Source organism: Prenolepis imparis, unplaced genomic scaffold (genome assembly GCF_030444845.1).
Source record: "Prenolepis imparis isolate NDT839.2.m4 unplaced genomic scaffold, iyPreImpa1.0 SCAF_4, whole genome shotgun sequence".
NCBI classification, from domain to species: domain Eukaryota; kingdom Metazoa; phylum Arthropoda; class Insecta; order Hymenoptera; family Formicidae; genus Prenolepis; species Prenolepis imparis.
In genome coordinates this window covers 12,683,612-12,705,942 of record NW_028141162.1, presented here as the reverse complement: position 1 = coordinate 12,705,942, position 22,331 = coordinate 12,683,612, and the positions used below count along the sequence as shown (strand labels likewise).

Here is a 22,331-nt window from a genome sequence, read left to right as displayed (position 1 = left end):
TTTCTCGTTCCGAAATAAATACCGATTCTCTTTTTCAAACACGACCCACATGCGATTATGTAGCCTATGCTTTCTCTGAAATGGAAAGCTTGAGATTATGTTCACAACTAATCACGCCATAATGCATTTCTATATTGCGAACTCTCGGCCAAGCATCGAGATAAAGGAGAATAAATAAAAGTTCAAAAATAATACACACACACACACACATTCGTGCGACCGCGACATTGTGAAAAATTACATATTTTTAGAATCGCAAATAATAGAATAATTCAAAATGAGAGATATTTCAGAATGTTTATTGTCTATGATGTCCATTCGAGAAAATCAAAGCTAATGATTTTCATTGTTAGTCGTATCAATTGAAATTACGCTTCCGCGAATTTTATACGTTTGGGAAATGCAAATGCGAATGCAAACAATTATGAAATTATGATGCGGAAAAAACGAAAAAACAAGCATTATGAGAATATTCACGAAACTGGTGAATATTCATGAGACTCATTCGGCTAACGTCACTATCGTCCGACACACTGTATACTTTTGCAAAATCCCAAATTACGCGAGCGCATTTGTATAATTGTGAAAAAAAATGATAATTATGCGCGATTAGAAGCCCCGCAGTGTAAAACCTTGCAAAAATATTCGTCAGAAGATACAAGTATGCTTGTCGTTTATTTAACATGTGTAGCATTCTCTGATGAATTTATATTTCCGCCGCACTTTTATAATGTCTGTTTAATGTTATATTTTATTTGCTCGGCAACATTTTCATGTTGAATGTGCGCCTAGAATGTGGGTCTGCAATTTTAGAGGAAACACATAACGCAGGCTCTACAGAGACAACGTGCAACGTGTTTTATAAAGTATAACGATATCAGAAAGAACGTTGTTTGGTTGACACAAAGTACGCACTTTTAAAAATACAAGATTTCTAAAGCCACCTTCTCTTTAGCAGTAGCTCATGTTAGTATCGCAATAAAATCCTTTTCATCCGCGCTTTCTACGCATATAAATTTGCACGAAACATACATTTATGTAACTAAAATACTTATGTAAAAGAAAAAAAAAAAAAACAAAAGTGACTTTAAATGATATAAACCGGAAATACGAACCAGTGAGTACGGCGCCGACGAGCATGAAGAGGGTACCGAACGCCGGAAGTGCGATCTGGCAGTTCGCCGCTATTACAACGCCGGCGACCATCAGACCGCCCTCGATCTTTTCCACCCTCAACCGCGATATGGGAGTCGGGCATTTCAATTTTATGCCCAGACCACCGCCCAGCATCCCCTCTTCGGCCGCCATGCTGCCGGTCCTGCAACAATAAGCATGACTAATTACAGAGCTGTAATAAAGGCTTCCCGGGGAAAACTGCGCGGATGAGTGATCACCCATCGAATAAGGTAGGGCGCACTCTCTTTATGTGTAAAATTTTTTTAAGTAATATATATAAAAAAAAACATAGTAAAAAATATATATATGTGAAAGAAGATAAAAATAAAAGAAAGAATTGGGCTCAGCCGGGATTTGAACCCGGGACCTCTCGCACCCAAAGCGAGAATCATACCCCTAGACCACTGAGCCACTTGATGGTCTTTCACCAATATGCTCTTAAGAATAGACTGCAATTATTAATTTCAATTAATAATAACGTGCGTAAATATGCATATAATTGAAAAAATGCCTAAAAAATAAAAATATATCTTTACAATTTTAGTTATTAAAAATTGAAGAAACGTGATTGAGATATCTACAAGAATATACATATATATATTCATTTAAATTAATAATTTTATAATATATTCATATTTTTATAGCTCTTTATCATAGCTTTTTATAATGTAAGAAAAAGTCATGTGTAAAATTCACGAGAGAATTATATGAAACATTCAAAGTGCATTAAATCTACATATATATTTCGCTTTAAACATGACTTTATATTAACAATAGATTTCACAAATAAAACTGGTACCGAACTTCTCGTTATTCTTTTTCCGATCAAGCTTAGACATCTTATTCACGCTTCGACAAACTCTATATAAAGAGAAAGATATATTCCTCATAGACACGTCCGACCTTTCCAATGACCGATCAGAGCGTAAAATCGCATGAAGGTTCATTCTCAGTAAATTGTAACGATAGAATAATTGAATCAATCAGCTGCACATCGTGTACAGTTACTAATTTGATGTGGAAACTGAGACTCGAGGCATACCGAGAGTGCAGGATAATTAAGATGAATGTTCTATGCGGCTCACTGAGTTGACAAATATTGCAGGTGTATCTGAATACTCAGGTGCATATTATGCGAAATCTTAATTACGGAATTAATAATTCTGTTTTTCCTACATACCATAAATTGTTGGTTAATAGTAAAACGATAGTGCAAAACGATAGTGATAGCAATACTCATTGTCAGTATAGCAAAAAACAATATCGTTTTACATTAAAATTTTACTTTTCATTTAAATTCAATATAATTGAGAAAAATCAGACAAAATCATGTAACCGACGGGTCTGTGAAAAATTATTCTAATGTTACAAACGAAATACGAGAAATTTAATTTTTTAGAGTGTCTCGTAAAAAAAATCGCGCAAGAACATAATATTTATGATTAAATACAATGCAAGATTGTATTATGGAATGGCAATGTACATACACACATAAACATTTAATTGCATTGTCAATGTATAACTGTCAACGATAATACGAAATAGGTATTCTTTGCCGGAATATTCTTTGCTTAACTCGTCATTTTCTTACCAAGTTAAACTCCTTAACAATAATAGACGCTTAACCACATACTCTTTGCAAGAATATCTCGAAGAATATAGATAACATGAAACTTTGACATCTGCGATAAAATAAACGAAAGCGATATAATGATGCAATGCGTTCAACATAATTTCCCATTCATATTTTTTCACGTGTATATTTATGTGCTTTTATGTATTTTAAAACTTAAATTTAATTATCGAGTGTTTTCTCCGAAGTGAGATCATATTTATTTGTTTTCGTGTTATATTTTCAATTAAATTTTTCATTCTTTTAAGTAAAAAATCTTCACTTCTCAAAATATTTTATTCTTATTTTTACGATCCTTCGGTACAGAAGAACAATGGACTTAAGTCCAATAATTATAATTCAAGTCGTTTCTCTTTCGAGGAGACAACAAAGGAGATTATTTGTTCTGTTGAAAATACTGAATTGTCTACCTTATAATAAATTCATTCACTTGTAATTGGATTTTTCTTAAAAGACAGCTATGCTTGTTACGTAAAACTGTTTCGACAATCTCCGCGTATTAATGCCAACTTGGCGATAAATCGAGAAACGAACGAATTCGTATCAATTTTCGTGCGAATATTCGTATCAAGCGCACGCTTCGACCGTCAGAAAATCACTGGTCTCTTCGGCGATTTTGACGGAATTTTATTCTTTAACCCCAATGCGATAACAAAAAACTGACGAGGCGGCAAACTTATCATTTTTATTTTTTTATACACGCCAGAATATGCAAATTACGTCATCGAACGTAAATCAGGCGTCAAGCGTAAATTGCCTGTAGTACGTTACGTTCCTCAATTTATATTGTAACTAGATGCGCGACAAATAATGATTGCCGTAAAAACACAGTAAAAATTATTTATTTATTCAGTTTTGTTTCGTGTCATTATTTATCACGGTAACAAAAACTCGAACAAATCGAATTGTATAATATATAACGTCCGGGACAGAATCAAGCAAAAAACTTTAATTTAGAAAATTATTTATGTATTATTTTTAATGGCACTAAATTAACAAATAAATCGAAATCTCTCGAAATCAAAAATTTTCGTTAAAATGTTTACTAACATGGCCAAAGAGTGAAACAGGTTTCCTCGAAAACGATAACTTCTACCATATATATGTATATACATATCGTTTGGTGCATCCACTTTGCGAGGAACCGAATAGCATCGCAGCTTCTGCTGATAACACTCGTACTTCGGTCGATCAAAGTTTGTGAGAATTACGCGAGAAATACGCACTACATTCTATCTATGTAGAATTCAAGTTTCATCTTCCGACAGTTGCAGATTTCTACGTCTTTCGATCACGAATTTTGATATTAATAAACATGAATTGTACTGATGATATATATACATTTTGTCGCGCCAGAGGAAAGAAATAATACTGTAAATACTTTTTTAGATTCTAAATAATACATTAAAATTCTTTCTGCTATTATGATAACATTTATAATTTTTATATAAAGTTTCTATCTTATAACTGTTTATAAATTTTTACAATATTCCGAAAAATATTATATCAAAAAGATATTGATTAAGAGTTTTAATTTAATTATTTAATATACATATACTTTATTATCTCCACACAATTATTCGGCACTGATAACTTCTAATATTTTATTAAAGCTAGAGGAAAGTGTAAATTTGGCATATGCACGATATCATTTAAAGAGAAATGGCTGGTTATTCATCTACTTTTTTATAGAAGTTCGTGTACGCAATCATCACAAGGGTTTACTGAACGACGTAGAAGACATGTAGCGATCAACGTGACCTTATTGCAAAGATGTCGACGAGATAACCCGTGTAACCGGGCGATTCTTGACTTGCCTCGCCCTCTGCCCCATTTACCCGGATGTTTCAGGTCATCGGGGTCGGAGGGGAAAAGTAACGGAGGAAGGGATAACAATTGAAGCAACAAGAACGAGTGCCACTTACTCTCGCTCCAGTGGCTATAAATAGGCGTCCACCATGTTAGCTTTGTGCCTCGAAAGAGACAAAATTGAAAAATCGACACTTTAAGGGCCATAAATTAGGGTTGCTTTGCGACAGTGGCAACGAAATTTGAAATTCTAATAATTAATATTATATTAATTGTTCTGAGAGTAATAGTAATAATATTGAAATAATTACTGATAATTGAATATAATTGTTTACCGATCGATGAATATTTATAAAAACAGTTTTAATTTGTAAAAAAAAAAAGATTGGTTCTATAAAAATAATTTTATAAAATGTATATCTCGAAAGCAGTTTATATCGTTACGTTTCAAAATTTTTCGATATTGTGTAAAATACGTTCACAAAAAATTTAGTCGAATTAAATATTCAATTTGTTTTTGAAGTTTTGCATGACAAACTCGCGAAATGACAACTTTGCTGGAATATTAAGTATTAATAAAACGTTGACATTTGCGCAAAAGATATTCGTAGATATAAATTATAACAACGTGCGAATGTCTACGTATGTCGTCTTTTTTATAACGTGTTATTTAAGCTAAAAAAAAGTAAATTTAAATTTCGTTAATAATTATTTAAAATATGTAAAACGCTCTTCTCTTTTATTTTCTTTTTAATCTAAAATACATCTCAGATAAAAATTACAACAAAATTGTCATATTATAATTAATTAAACACTATAAATATCATTAGTTCTTATACGTCATAGACACGAAAGATGAAGCATAATATTGGTATTATAGTTCTTACGTAAAATATGCCACATATATGTATACAAAGATATACATCTTAAAAATATTCAATTACAGAATTATTCACAAGTTTTCGCATAAATAAAACTCGTCTCTCCTTAAGGAAGACAACATACATAGTCATTCACACGTAGTTATAATTTATATCTACAAATATGTTTTGCGCAAATGTCAAAGTTTTATTCGTACTTATATACATATGTTCCAGCAAAATTGTCATTTCGCGAGTTTGTCATGCAAAACTTCAAGAACAAACTAAATATTTAATTCGACTAAATTTTTTGTGGCGTATTTTGCACAATATAAAACAATTTTGAAACGTAACAATATAAATACAACAATATTACATCACAATTAACATAATTTAATATACGAAAAATTATCACATAATTTAATATACCATAAATTATCACGTTATTATTCTAAAAGTTACAAATTTATATATTTAGTTCAAAATACCGACACTAAACTTTCTTCAGATTATAAAAGCTATTCCAATGTTTATAGATTTTTTGTCATAATATAAATTTGTAATATCAATAGATCTTTTTAATTTTATTTAAAGTAAAATTTTTCTTACGAAAAATATGATAACTTTTTATAAATATCACATCTTTTGATATATCAAATGAATTATTTAATATGATATTTATAAAATTTTATACTGAAAAGACAGAATTAAATGATAAGGTAAAAGTAAAAATCATATTAAAAATTTATAAAAGATTTTTGTGTAATACATGTCCTATTACACGTCAAAAAGAGATGTCTAATTAAAATTTCGCGCAAGTGAAATCGACAAGAGATCGATTAAAACGTAGACGAAAACGAGCATAGTAGAGTTTGAGTATTTGTCGCGAGATATCTAAACTTTTCTCCTGGCGAGAGAAACGATACAAATCAAGAAATCAGAGATAGTAATCGCGAATCATGCCGCGTGTCAAGTTCGAGGCCGCGATTGATCTCTCCACGAGCGAGTTAATCGAGTCTATGCCAGTCGAGAGTCCGGTTCCCGCCGGTCGACCCGCATCGTTAATGGCATAAACGAAGCCTCCTCCACCTGACGTGATTACGTAATGAGCGGTTTGATAGATAAAATGATGACGAGCACAGAGAGAGGCTGCGAAACGCGACGGAATAATTTACCGCTAGGACAAAATATGCCCGAACGCCTGGCTGAGAGAGATCGTGGCCAGGAAGTCCGTTCATCTTCCGCGCATCAACCATATGATCCCATCACGATTCACGATGGAAGATATATTAGACACGCCAAGTTCATTATTCCGCTAGGGAGAGATGAGCGGACTGATAAATGAAGAGGCAAGTGGACGATGAGGGAGTTACGTTCGTATACTCTTTTACAAAAGCTTTTGCTCTCCGTTTAATAAATTTTCTCTATCGCATACCACAGATACTGTCAATTTAGCAGCGTAATGATACCTAGTAATTGATCCACGCGCATACAGCTGACGTGTGCAATAATAGAAACCATTATTACGACAGTCAATAGCGAGACAACGTAACGGAACAACTGAATGTAATGGAATTAGTGTATGCTTGTATTATTCACAATTCACAATTATATTCTACTGTAACACGATAGAATACATTGTTTGACTAGCAGCTGCGCGAATACACATTACGTAACGAACTGAAATTAATAAAAATGCGGCTAAAATCGCTTAAATTATAACTATAGCGTAGCAGATTATATAAACCGTATTTTCTGCACATAGGATACACACACACATAAAATTTGCATAAAGATAAACTTGGCAACACGCGAAATTATGCGTTTGCGGCAACTTTACGATGCCGCCTTCGGATCGATCGAGATGAAACAGCGGAAGTATGGAGAAATCGAGGCGTTAACGAAAGGAAAATCAACGCGCGAAATTATTCTTTCTCATAGTCCGCCCAATCTCGTTAACATATACACTTCTCGTACTACTTGCACTATTATTTGCAAAAATAGGAGTAGAGGTACACGAAATATCGGGAAGAAATTCGCACCAGTCGCTTGAATTTCTCAGAAAAAGATGCAGGCAATGATAAAATGACACAAAAAATCACATACTATGGTTGGAAACACCAATATAATGACTTCGTGAAAGGAAACTTCTTCCGCCACGACGAAATTGTGCCTTCCCGTGTAAATTGACAGAAAACTAATTAAACAGAATGCAATTTCCTCGTAAGAACCACGTAAGAATCAGTCGACCGATGAAAGATTTATATCTATGGTTTGTTTGTTTCATCATTATTCTCTCTCATTATAATCGCGAATAAACATTATTCTTCCGGAATTTATTCTTCCGGAATAAAAAATGTCACAGTGATTACAATCACGTATATTTATTTAATTATACGTTGTGTTGCGCAATATATAACGTTGTACGGTACACATATCTTTTTCTTTTTTTTTTTTTCATATCTCCGATATAATTCTCTCTTCTTTTTACGTTACGCTTTTCTATATAATTCTAATATTCTAAATTAAGACAATTACAACAGCAATTATATTCTTTTGTTTTTTTTATCTCGCTTCTTTTCACCAATCTTCTTAATTGAGCACGTCTTACTAAATCCTATAATCCTCCATATCCTATAATCATCTTGACTATCATAAACTATAATCAAAACTTGAAAGTCGCTCTTTTGTAGTCAGTTTCTTTGCCAAAGGTATAATATTTTAATTAAAGAGTTTCTACTAGGCGCGAGAGAACTGAGTCGAAGAAAGAGTTTAATCAGAGAGAACGGGACTCTTATACAAAGAGCGCGGCTGAGAAAGTCAAATATAGAGCAAGAAAGAATAATTAACGATAGCTCACATTGATCACGTAACGCGTTAAATGCATTCGAAAAAATTCTTTGTTATGGCGAGCAAATTAGTCGCTAATTTCGACGCGCCGTGTTTGTGGGAATATTTTTCTACATCGACCGATTTTCTCTCACCTCTCGTCTTCCAGCAAAACAATTTATTAAGTAACTTCATTAACTGCATTGACGTTAAACGCAATGATAAGCAATTCCTCGCACGTGATGTTCACAGTAACGCTTACACAAATATTTTTCTCTACCTAATGTTGTAATTTCCTTTATACGTCCTATTAATTATAAAATTAATTAAGGTTAGCGTTAATTCACGTTCATGCAACTGGCCCTCTTTGGGGTCGATGACTTTCTATCTCCTTTTATATAGCACTTGTAAAGGATATCTCGCAGTAACGCGACGTAATGTCTCTTTAACCAATTTAAAGTCCATTTTTCTCCAGGAAAAATGCCGAGGAAGATCATTAATTATCACCCAAACTCAATATTATACTATACGTCTTTAAAATAAAGTCTCAAATTAATATTCTGTTTTTTTCCTAAATATTTTATTTATCTTCTTGTAGCTTAATTTTCAAGATTCGATAAAAATTGTATCTTATTAGCATTTTATCTTCGAGTTTCGTTAGCTTTCCTAATCATTCGAACGATTAATACTTCCAATTATCGTTTCAAACTAATCAGAGATGATTAAAAAAAATTTCTACGCGAGTAGCCAAGCTCTCTAAACATGATTTATATCACGACACCTAGTCAACTCACTCTGATGCATCGCTATTACCGTAAGCGCGTTTAGTCGGTCGTGAGGCGTCGCATCAACTTAGGTCGATCAAGACGAACCTAAGTAAAACGACCTTGCACAAACGCGCTCGGGGTCGACGACCGCTCGGTATAGCTCGCAAGATGCAACCGGGCAGCGCCTTTCTACAGCCTTGACTGCAACCTCGAGCACTCCCAGCCTCGTCACGTGCATCCTGTGACGTGTCACTGTCCCTCTCCGCCACGACGATCACGAATGCGTGTGTACGAATGCGTGTGTACGAATGCGAGTTGGACAACTAAGGTAGATTAGCTAATTTTTCGCGGAATACAACGTACGTGCGCATATGCTATCGTACGTCCGCTTGCTAATTACCATTTTCCTGAGCGCGCAGCGCTGGTAGCTTGACCCTTTAACTCTGCATGCGAGAGCGATATATAATACGACACGCTCCGCTCTACAATGAGAAACTTCGCTCAGCAACGGTTGAACGCAGTAAAATGGTAACAATACACCGGCTAGTTATGATTCATGATATACTGATCCTTTGTTATTTCGATCTTTCTCTTTACACGCATTTTTCTTTTCTATCTCTCTCGTGTATCTCTATTAATTAAGTTCATATAATATTCATTAAATAAATATTTATGAAATTAAATTACTGTAACCGATCGTGCTTTATAATACATTTTGTTACCATAATAATGTTGAATAATATAATTTACAATTGTGATTCAATTAGAAAAAGATTTAATATTTACGTGTTGCATCAATGCAATTTGTGTTTAATTAGCAGAGAATAATAATTAGATGTAATTAAATACACAGCACACGAAAGAGATATATATATATATATATATATATATATGTGTATCGAAATTCAATGCGACTGTAATCAGAAATCTCGGTACTGCATTAATCAAATCTCGACGACTTTTTAATTTATGAAAATGCAAACTTTCACGAGTTACACATTACTTGATGAAAGGTTTATCGTTCGAAATGACGCAATCAGCCTGACATTTCCCCAGAACAAATTTACGATTTTACTTTTATATTTGTAATATGAATATAATTGAATAACTTTACAATACATATACATATATGTATATTATATACTGATATATGTATATATATATGTATATTTGCATTAATCTCCATCAATCAAAAACACAGAAATGTTTGTAATAATCACCATGACAATTGTCAGTGTTCGAGATATTGCATAATATCAATATTTTCAATATTAATAAAAATATCGAATATAATATAGCTTCTTCGTACTTTGATTGCAAATAAAAGTACTCTAATATCCTATTTCAAATTCAAGCGTTTCGCCTATAAATTTTGGGTTCACAGACAAGGTTCAAAAGTCGTTGTACAGCGTCTTCCGCAAGACCCTCAATTCATGAATGATGTGACTGATTCCTTTATCTCATTGTCAGTGAAGCGGTTTAAAAAAAAAACATGGTCCTAACGGGAGTATTTAACCGCGAAGCGAAGTGCCTGTCCACACGCGAACGTATGACGTGGACGGATGTCGGACTGAATTGGCGCAATGACCATAACCGGGGTCCAACGCGTAACGAATATGCGACCCTTTTTTCTTCGCCTATGCTAAGACAGCGAATTCGCGAAGTTTAAAAATCAGACTTTTTTTGCCGTACGTTTCGCTAACTCGCAATCATGACTCATTGTCAGACAGAACCGTATTTCAGTGGTATATCTAGGCATTCGAATAAATAAAAAATTCTATAATTTCTATAATTAAATATGTCTGAAAACAGGCTTCAAAATGATAAAAGTATTGTTAATTACGTTTCGTGTTTACACACATCAACTATAATAAAATAATAATTTGATATTCTTTCATATAAACACAGACTTTTGTTAACTCTTGGACTTTCCCAAATAACTCATATTAAGAATTATTAATACAAATTTAGTACAAATTTTAAATAAAATTTCAAAGCATTTAAACATATTTATGAATATTTATAAAAGCTTTCTAGCAATTCGAGTCCCTCTTTTTCTATTAGAGAAACTTGACCGCGTATTTTATCAATATTCGGTTTAAAATTTTATGCTGATGATGAACCACTCTGCATATAATGAGATGCATTTACACTATGCATGTACAGCTTTGCATTTATGATTCAAACGCATTTGCGTATCCTTTTCTGTGACAAAAAATATTGGAATCTGCATACTTTAATATTGTGCTTTTACGTTTTATAGTATCTTTAAAACATGTTTATAATATGTTACATTTTTGACTCGCGTTGCATGCCGAATAATAAGATCATAATAATCCATCTTATTATGCAAATCTTACTTCCTCGTTTCTATAATCGCGATATCGCCGGATTTTTCTAGTTCACCGATCAGCTTTAATTCGACAATGTTGGAACTAATTTATCAGTGAGAATAATCTAATTTCCCACGAATCTTCAAGTGAAGACATCGCAGAAAAATTCAAAAACGCTTACAATAATAATTCTACTGAAGAATATTTGCAAATTATTTCTACAGCAACTATATTGATACGATTTACTATCTCTGGTTATATTATCTGATTAACATATTACATTAAAATAAAGAAATTACCGCAAATAAACTCGTAGTAAAAATTGTTTAAATTTATTCTCGTTGAGATCCTATGTCATTTGTTAGCATTCAATTTATTCCAATATATATTTTTTACCTTTCGCGTATTAAACACGACAAAAATATATTCCAATATCTGTAAAAATATTTGTTTTACTTAGGGTGAAATCGCGAGAGAATCAGAATCAAATATTTCCCTAATGAAATGCAGTTTTCGCACGAGTAATAAATCGCTTAAACGTTAAGGGAAAAATATGAGCGGCGAGGAGAACGGGGAAATTTATAATTCCCGTCCGACTGATCCTTTCTTTATGAGTAAACTTATCATTCCCTCAGAGATGGTGGTAAGTTTCACGTAACCGCGAAAAAGTAACGTCATGGCCGCGCTATACATCGAGGTGCGCCAACAAAGAGCGTTAATATATAACGTCGCACGGGAATTGCGCGGGTTTCTCGTTCGCATTCCTCCTCGTGCGTTCGCTTCTTTTCTTACTCACCGCTCGCAACACATATGTACTACGTGCTTGGCAATGCTCATCTTTTTCTTCTCGCGTGGATTCGCACGTGGCTACGTATATAATTCTATCGAGATGCTAGTCATGCTTTTGCGCGCAAAGGACAAAATAAAGTATGCTTTATGATCACTTTTCTCGGATCTTTTTTACAAAAAAAATAATGGCCAATAATTGTGACAATATAAAAATTTAATTTAATAAGAGATTTTTTATATAATAATAAAAAAGAAGCATATAAATTCTCAAACGATATAAAAAGCATTTGAGAGACGATTACTTACGTAAATTATTTACGTGGGTTATTTATATTGTATTGTGTAAGAATAAATAATTCAATTATCCAAACTCAGTCTGATATCTCTAAGTTCTGTATATCGATTCTGTATATCGATATCTTAAAATAAATGTTTAAGAAAGACGAATGACAGCTTACAATTAGTATTTTTTTTCAGTCAGTGAATAATGCTGACTACAAAGAATAATGTTATTTTTTTCGCAATATAAAAGCGAGAGTCTTTAAAATGTTATGTAAACGTCAATAATTATCAAGATCGCGAACTTGTGACTTTTTGTAAGAAGCTGCAGCAACACTGCATACACGTGTAACCGCACATAACTTACATTCTCGTCAATTAAAATTATACAAAATTGCACAATTAAACATAAGAAAAATATAACATTAACTCCCTGCTATTATTCTTGCAAATTACGTCGAATCAAATTATATTTGTGTTTAACATATATACTGCATAAAAATTACAAATCGAAAAAAAAGACCAGTGCACAGTAAAAAAAATAAGACAATAATATTAAAGAATAAAATATAATAAAGAATATAAATTGACGATGTAGTTCGATGCAATTCATCGAGAGAAAATAGATTTGATACTTGCTCCGAATCGAGATCTCGCTTCAGAAATCAGATCGAACGGCACGGATATACATTGTTGTGAGAATGCGAGCAAATAAATACATACCGAGTGGAATTCTCGCTGGCTAACTGCGACTTCTCGGTGTGAAACGGCGTGCCAAATGTCATGACAGAGCAAGCGGACTGCTTGTCCCGGAAAGTGTCCTTATCAGCGGTCCGGCCGCCGAATAGCTCGACTAGTCAGCTGATCGCGCGATGCTTCATCGCTTCGGTCAGCGTGCGCATAACAATGGTTGAAATTTTCTCGCGTATCGCTCGACTAGCCTTTTCCTTCCACGCGACAATTGGCACTTTTTCCACTCGATTGGAATCTACGCGCGTTTTCGAAAACAATCGAAATCGCACACGCCTCTTCCTATCCGCTCGGCCTATCACCGACTTGATACCGGTCTAATTGTAATCTGTTCGCGCGACAATTTAACGCCGCTTCGTTGTAAACAAAGTTCTAGGACGATAATATAGTATCTCTGGACACGTCCTTTTAATCCGCGACGTTCCTACGAAAAATAAACACTCGAAACGTCCTCGTTTAAATCGGAAAGCAGAATGGAGATGGTCTGCTTGCAACTGATGTGGGACAGTTGTTGCGAGAAGACACACGAGAGGCGGAGGCCACGTCTGATCGTGGTAATAACGGTATATTGCGAGGAGGCGTCCCCCGGAGGAGATTTACCAAAGTGAGCAGGCGAAGTGCAACGACCGGCTTGATCGCGTTCGCTGCTGTTGTGAGACTCGTCTCGCCTTGTGTACTGGATAGGTGGGCTCTACACGCAGCGCGGATGTGCGTCGATCTCGTGCCGGATAAATAAAATTTACAAATATCCAGAATCTGGAGTATTTAATTCCGACGCCTGTTTCGTTATCGCGTCAGCTAATTTTGCTCCGACTTGTGTTTATTTCTTGTCTCGTGTTGAATACGCGTTGCTGTTCGAGAGCATGCTGCCCCTCGATCCGCTCGAAAAATAAACTATCTTTTAATTTCGCTCTCCTATTCCACCGGCGATCATAACTTGGAACTGCTATCTGCACAATTAATCCGCGCCACTAATTTGTCCTGTTGAATATCGGAGATTAGCCGGTCTTGATCAGTTTCGAAGCTTAAATATGTCTTGCTGCTTATCTCGATATCGCTTCGTTCAAGTTGTCCTGCTTTAAGTTGTAATTATAAATTTTCTATCTCCGTATCGTTTTATCTCAAATTGAATTTTCGTCACTATTAGAATGTTGTGTATTTTTTATTCAATTCGAACGCCTTAATTTTTACGCGAAATCCTGCTTAAAATCGCTATTTGAACTTGCTGTTCGCGAAACAATCGCGCTGCCGACTTATCTCACAATCAGTCTAGATTTCGTTAACGGAGAGCGCAATAATTATGCTTCCTCGATTAATTCCAAAGCCTCTTCAAGGTCTCTCTTTCGCTCTCGATGCGCGATACGAGATGTTCTTCAAACTATTATACAACTATCATTCAAACCTCTCACGGAATACTCTCTCAATGTCTCGCGGGATATCTGTCTATCCCTATTGAGGGCACTGCAGAGCACACAATTTCTCTACCCACGCCGCTGAAACGTCAACGCGTATTTCCGATATTCGGGTCGTTATTCGGCGATCGCGTCGTTGCAATAGCCGCGCGATGACAGCACGTCGAACGTGTTATCCCGTCTCGTGTCGTCTCTCCGGAAACTGTACCAACTATCATCCGGCTTTTCACCTGCCGCTGGTCCACGGCGCTCGCGGACGTTCTCTCACCAGAGTAACGATCGCGCGCACACGCAGGAGAGAGGAGGGAAAGGGAAGAGAGAAGAGGAGAGCCCTGAGAGAACGGGATCGACCGACCGCGGCCGAAGTGCAGCGAAGAAGACTGGCAGGCAAGGCTTTTACACACCGGGACTACACAACTAGCTCGCGTCGCGCCTGGCAGCCGACTGAATCCGACGAGAGGATGCGATGCCGGGCGACGTGGCTCTGACGCCGCTACTGCTGCCGCTATACCATCTCCTCGCCGCGCCACAACCGCCGCCGCCACCCAGCGTCGTCGTCATCATCGCCGTCACCACCCCCGCGGCGCAGCAAAGCTGTGTCGCAGTGCCGCGTACCATGAGGGTTGATACCTTCAACCCTCTCGTCGCCACCGACCGCTTCGACCTCCGAACCTCCGAGGAACACGTGTCACACACTAGATAAAGCGGCGAGAACGGAGACGAGCGTGAACCGCAAACGGGGTACGTCATCGTGTTCCCGGTCAGGTATTTCGGAACGCGTCGATTTTAGCCCTACGTGTCCTAAAATAACGTTCGGGTATGACTATGGGTACATCACGCAGTATCTCATCTCGCGATGTAATTTTTACGTTAATGATCTATTATAAGGGAAAGATATATGCGAAAATATGTAAATTAATTTCGGCTTTATCGTTTATTAATAATTTTGCGTAAGAAATTATTGATGTTATCGGAAGGTAGGTATACACCGACGTGTATTACACTCGTAAAACGGTTTACGAGCGCGGACATTAGTACGTGATCAAACCCCTCCCATACATCCCGGACATAATAATGCGAGTATACTGGGTTTACGGATGCAACAACGACGTCACCGGAATAAGTGAACACCTGTTTGCTGTAGAATAGCAACTGTCGGTCGCAAAGCTTTCATACATGCATGGAAATGCTGATATACCGCGTCCACGGCGTTTGAATGAAAATAAGTTGCGCCCGTGGGATGAAAATATAAAAGGCATCCGCGGTAACTTCGTCGGTGCTAACGCTATTTCTCGATACTTATTATTTCATCCGTGCCGGACATAACTTACTTTATGTCCGAGCTCATCGACAATGAATGAGCATTGCTCTGCAATGCAGAAAGAATTGATGTTCTGATGACGTCATCATCTAGACGTCAGGGTGGTTCATTATTTAAAATCTGTTTGTAAATTAAACAAAGGCGCGATATTGCAAAAACAATGATCAAATTTTTTGCGTACTTTCAATTATAGAACAATACAATAAAAAAATAGAAAATATAATATTGAGAGAGATTTTATACTTTTTATTTTATTGTATTTTTGCACAGTTCGTATACCTTATAATTTATTTGTTATTATTTCGCGAGAAAAAATAAAAATGTCATTAAAAGCATTTCAAGTTAATATTTCGTGAAATTTGTTGACCTTTTAATTTTGCTTTTATCTCTCCAATATTTCTCAATCCTTAAAAGTTAAATATGGCTCTCGTATATCGCAGTGAACTCGAAATGTCTTTATAGAAGCTTTTAAAAGTATTGCAAAGATCCGGTTAATATTTCAAAAATGTAACTTTTCGCAGAGAGAGAGAGAGAGAGAGGCATTATGCTTTTTAAGTCGATTATTTTAATTAGGTTATCGATCGAAATATATTGGCACTTCCGTTGTTTTTAATGGATTATCCTATCGAAATTTTTTCGCCGCAGATAACGTGACCGCACAAGATCGCACGGACCAAGCTAAATCGGAGGCAGACGCGAATCTATGACGCAACGATGTAGAATCCGTCAGATATCCGACGTCACCCTATTATTTTCAATCTCTCGACATACTATCTGCCGAAGCGTTTGACCTATCCCCCAAGATATTTCCAAATGGGTGGATTGCGGATCGATAAGAGGCTCCAGAGGATTGGAAAAAGGCTCCGAGACACGATGGGGCTAAAAAAAGGAGAGGCGGAAAAATCACGGGTAAATTGAGATAAAGGGTAATCGACTGCTTTGCCTGCCCCGTAACACGTAGGTACATGAACTGTTATGTATACCAGGCTGCTCGATACCGTATATATAATTAAAGCAATTATTTCGATCAATTAAATTATTAATAGATTAATTAAGGTGGCCTATTAATTCATTTACGGCGGCTCATTAAATTCGACGCAGTAAAACTCGAAAATACCGATGTGCAAAGGAATCGCTTAACGCTTTAAACATACTTGGATAGGAAACGGAGCGTGAACACGAGATTGTGCGTTGCACGGCGAAGCTATCTCCAGATCCTCTCAAAGACCCGGAATTCACTGAAATCCTATTATTCCTCTTTTCAATTTTCTTCTCTCTGCAGTTGAATGTCGCGAATGCGCATTTGACATATTAAACTATATTTTATCTCAAATACTCTTTAATTTCTTTTTTAAACTAAATTCATTTCTCTCGCGCATATGTTTATTCCAAAACTTGTTGTGCATCGCCTGTTACTCATATTATATCAGTAACACACAAAATTAAGTGGTGATAATGATTGGTAATTAACAATTTATCGGATACACATATATACATTTCTCGTGTACGTTTTCGAAGTCTCGCGATAGATTTGCGATAACAAGTATCGAGCTTCGTAAACCTAGCACCACTATTTCTTGCTTTAATGTGCGTTCGCCAACTTGCACAAGCAGGATGAAGCTATTAATTATGCCACAACTGAGGCTGAGGTTGATGATACGAGTAAACCGAGCTCCCAAGGGACGATATTACAAGCGCAATATATTTATGTTATCCATGTAGCAAATGCATCATTATACATACCGTATCTGAACAAGTTTAATTTAAAAACTATTAAGAACGCGTCCTAATAAATTTCGGTTCGATTCGATAAATAAAAAACATGATATTAAAAGTGTTTGAAAACGCGAGCTATCATTAGTAATTTTTTAATAATGACGACGCTGCGTAGGGATTTCTGAGTCAACTAAATTATTATAGATCGAGATTACAGTGACACTTTTCTTATAATTTTTGGAAAGAAAGATCTCGGAAGAAAGCACGAACGAGAGACACGATGGAGTTACAGAGAACTCTGCGAGTGTAGGTCAACTCAAAATAAATTCAACACTCATCGTTTTAGCCACATCTATTCGAGACACGTAAATCTTTCATCGTTAGTCTTAGCAAAGCACGGTATCATCAGTCGAGCGCAAGAGCTGCTTTGCTTAAGCTAGCAACTAAAGATACCGTGAATCTTTAAAATAAACGAATCGTAGATTTAATAAATTAAAGAGCCGTTCCATAATATAATGTTCTTTTGTATAATAAACGATTTCCATCGTTTAGAAAATTAGGAGAATTTTTTATCAGATATAATATCAAAATTTAGCACTTTGATACACATTTATATTATCTAATTTTCTAATTTACTGCAATTTGTTCAAGGCGTTCACAAAATCTGCGGGCAGTTGAAATAACTCGCAAAAATTCCTGATGGACGAAAACTTTTCTCGCTCGGACGTGTGGGTGTTCGGATGTTCGATCGAGCTTTGTGCGCTACGTCATGACCGAGATGCACAAGGACGAGACTGCAGTTGCAGCCTGCGCGACCGTGTATCGCCGAGCGAGTAGCGGCAGGAAGTAGTGCGAGCGCATTATGATAATTATCATCCGCTCGCTGGAGCATAAGCGTGAGGCATCCGACGTCCTACTTGCGCACGATTAAAAAGTATCTTTATTTTGTTACGTTCTTTCTAACGAGTACAACATTTAATATAAATATTTTTAAAAATGTAAATTAATAATCTTCCTGAAGAAATTAAACTCGAATCTTTTTTTCCACAAATTCAAGACAATGATAGACAATTTGTTTCCTTTCCTCATTTTTTTTTTACGATTTAAAATGCCGAAGAATAAAAAAAATTTGTGAGAGACTATGCGAATCGAATAAGAGCCTGGAATTTCATATAAAAATGAGTTTATGTACGAGTAATATTTTTAACAATCGAGCAATCATATTCTAAAATTAATATAATAATCGCGGGTTATTAAAAAATATATAGAATTTGAAATGAACCATTTTTAAATTATATCACGTATCAACGCTGAATTCCCAAGTCATACTTGAAAGATTGCTTTTCCGTGTATGTTAGAACGAACTAATTAATGCCCGAGGAAGTGGATCTACGAGCTTAATTTCATCTACCGAAATCTGCTTCATAACCGAAGCTTGCAGCCACGAAACGATATGAAGCGTGATCGCGTCGAGTGACTTTCGAGAGCTGCAAAGTGCATCAATGCAGTATGTTCATAAAGTACAGCTGATGGTCGACGGAGATAGCGTGAGTTTAACGTAAACCATCATACCCCCCCCCCCCAAGATAGTTGAATTTACTGATAAAGATGGTTCTAACTAGCAAAAATTCTATTACATTGCAATCTTAGAATGTTTAACTTAATACACGCGAAAAAATGCAAAAAAAAATGTATTTATCTTTATATTTTATTTAAAATATCGAATATATATAGAGATGCAATAAGATTAAAAATATTTTTTAATAGCTGGAAGTGCACAATATAACGACATCGATCTTCTTACTTTACAAAGACCGCAATAAATACTATCTTAATAATAGTTAAGTAACTATTGTGAGAATCTTTCGCGGTTCTTTCATCTCGATATAAAATAAATTTTCAACTTTAAGAGCAGAGCTAATGTTTAACTTATTCTCTCGAGATTAATAGCCATTATATTCCATTAAATGCGACAAGATGAGGAGAAAAATAGCACAAGCCCAAAATAAGTGCACGGTCTGTCTTGACGCTTGATTGATAATAGTTCATTAGTACAGAGATCCATATCGACACCGTTTTATCAAAATTAGAAGCGCTTTGCTGCCTTTTTATAACTCCGTGACGTGAACTGAATCAATCTTACTTCGAGAAAGAAGCTTTGAGCATTAAAAAAACACATGTCATAAAAGAATGAATGTGAAGTTGTTTGTAGAAGGCGTCCCGGAAAATATGCGAAAATAAATAGTAGCAATGAATATAATGTGTTCGCCATTTTCAGTTTCTCACGCGATTGCTCTGATAATAAATGAAAATGGAATGTCATAACTCATGGAAAACAATGATCCCGAGCACTGCGAACGTAAACAAAAGTTCGTTTCTTAATGTACGTTAAAAATACACGCTGCGTTAAAGAGCTATCTATCAAAATATTAGGATAGCAAAGTAAGAAACTTCAAGAGAAACGAAAGGGCGGATTAAGGAGAAAAGTCGCGAACAAGTCGGCCGGACGAGTGTGAATTAAAACGAGATCACGGTCCGAGAATTAAAATACTATTCCACGGTACTGATAATTCGCTTTCGCGCCGTTTCTCTCGTTAATATATCCGTAAAATAATCGATGTTTCACGAGAAGAGAACGGAATTAAAATCGGAGCAAGCCGAGCGTCTCTCTTATCAAACGATTCGCTACTTATCTCGATACTGCGCGTCACCGAAGTGAAAATTATTGCGCCAGACCGCCTGAGTCGCCCTGATAATTCTCACTCGTTGTCTATCTTTTTTTCACGACGTACGATCTAACGTTACGAGATTTTTTACGGTGCGCCAACACGACGCTTCCCCGCAGTATCCTTGAACCTTCGACTCGGAACACTCTCGCGGCAGCTGTAAATTATCCAAAAGTTGGAGGAGATATCTGGTCACGCGAGGTACGGCATGTCACCGACACGATCCTTTCTATATAATGTCGCCGATCGACGCAATTTCATATCCGATTAAATTTATATATCGACCTCATTATTAATTTTAATTTATGAATAAAAGAGTAATTGAATAAATTGTTTTCATAAAATTAATTATTAATAATAATTGTCCATAATTATAAATAATAATAATAATAATAATCCATTAGATTAGCACTTCATTGTTGCAAGATGCAGAAAGCTCCTATTTATATATGATATAATAATTATAAATATCTATATTGTATAACAAGCATATAGACCAATTTATGTGAGAATTTATCCTATTTTTAGCAAATTAAATTTTATTAATATAGAAAATGATAATTTGAGAAAATGATACTTTGTTTATATAATATTATAATAATAACAATAACTTTATTTGTAGTCGAAATAAAAAAATTTTTTTTTAAATGACTCGCCTGACTTTAAGATACGAATAAAACATTATCATTTTCTGTATTGAAAACTTAATTTATTAAAAGTAAGATATTAAGTTTTCATATAGATACACAACTATGTATTATCCAATTAACAGAAAATTATCAAATATTATTAAATTAGGAAAATATAACGTTTCGAGATACGATGTCAGAAAGTCGGTTTCGTATTTAATGAACTCTAGGAATAAGATATCTACGTGTGTCGCAGTAATACTATAAATGACACATCGAGGATGAATTGAAAATTAAATCGCGTAAGTTTCAAGACTCAGGACGTGACAGATTCTAGAAATAGGCCATCTCCCAGCGAGACACTCCGGAATGCTGTTAGACTCGAATTAGACTCTGTGCAAATTGTTTTTACACAAGGTTAACGCTCGACTGTGACATACGTCATTTATTACAGGATAATTCGCGAGGCAAATAAAGAACGAAAGATCTGATGCATAAAAGAAATAATATGACGAATATAAAACACAGTTCAGCTAGACAAAAAAAGTTTACAAAAATTAATGCAGCGGACAATAAAGTTTTTTGCCGATTTTGGAATTAAATAAAGAGAAGGAAAGCATATTCAGCATTTCTCCCCAGTGGGGAAAAACTGACGGAGATACTTTCGCGATACAAGACGCAAGACTATTGTAGTTTAAATAAACTCTGTTTAAATAACGACTGGGACATCGCTGCATCTTTCAAACGAGCGTAGAGGAGGAATTATTCGCTCTAATGAGACGCCAACGGTGAGTTAAACCGGCTATAACACGCGTCACACATCGTCGCTTTAAAGCGAGGCAAAACGCACAACAGAAGCACTGCACGCGTTTTCCCACCGTGCGGGACAAAGCTTTGCATGTAGCCCCTTCGCATTTTCTGAGCGCTGAGTCATCCCATAGATCTCACACGACGATCCCACACGAGGATCTGAAGCGTAAGTCATCGTCATCATAGTCGACTTGGGTTCAAAACGCGTTCGGTCTGTGAACTTTGCGAGCGCAAAAGGACGATACAATGGAGGGTATAAATGATATACGTATTAATTCCGCGCGCTTCTGCGAAACTCAACCTTCAAACGATAACGAATCCCGGCGCCTCGTGATTTCGACGTGTAATTTCGGATGGATATATATCACTACACTGTAATTGAACCATGTAATGTAATATGGAAATGACGTTCGCTAGTTATCGGGTATGACAATCTCGTATTTCGCATTATATAAATTTACACTTCTCGGTTTGAACCGAATTCGCGTAGTT

The 22,331-nt window shown here is 35.7% G+C and overlaps 1 protein-coding gene, 1 long non-coding RNA gene and 1 other non-coding gene across 7 annotated transcripts in view; 1 reads left to right on the top strand and 2 right to left on the bottom strand.

Annotated features, from left to right (window-relative positions):
• LOC145935078 (uncharacterized) overlaps window positions 1-22,331 on the bottom strand; it is a 90,700-nt gene that overhangs the window by 56,015 nt on the left and 12,354 nt on the right. For 3 of the 5 annotated variants that reach the window (XM_083036133.1, XM_083036128.1, XM_083036131.1), the window contains exon 2: window positions 1,116-1,318. In XM_083036133.1, coding sequence (XP_082892259.1) covers window positions 1,116-1,318 — 203 coding nt within the window. Of the gene's footprint in view, window positions 1-1,115; window positions 1,337-13,198; window positions 15,070-22,331 lie in introns of those variants that run through there. The other 2 variants (XM_083036129.1, XM_083036130.1) reach the window with 2 other exon arrangements.
• Window positions 1,516-1,587, bottom strand: Trnap-ugg (transfer RNA proline (anticodon UGG)). The gene has a single exon. It is a non-coding gene; the product is annotated as a tRNA-Pro (tRNA).
• LOC145935084 (uncharacterized) lies at window positions 15,110-18,702 on the top strand. The gene is made up of 3 exons (XR_014425164.1): window positions 15,110-15,378; window positions 16,604-16,867; window positions 18,326-18,702. It is a non-coding gene; the product is annotated as an uncharacterized LOC145935084 (long non-coding RNA).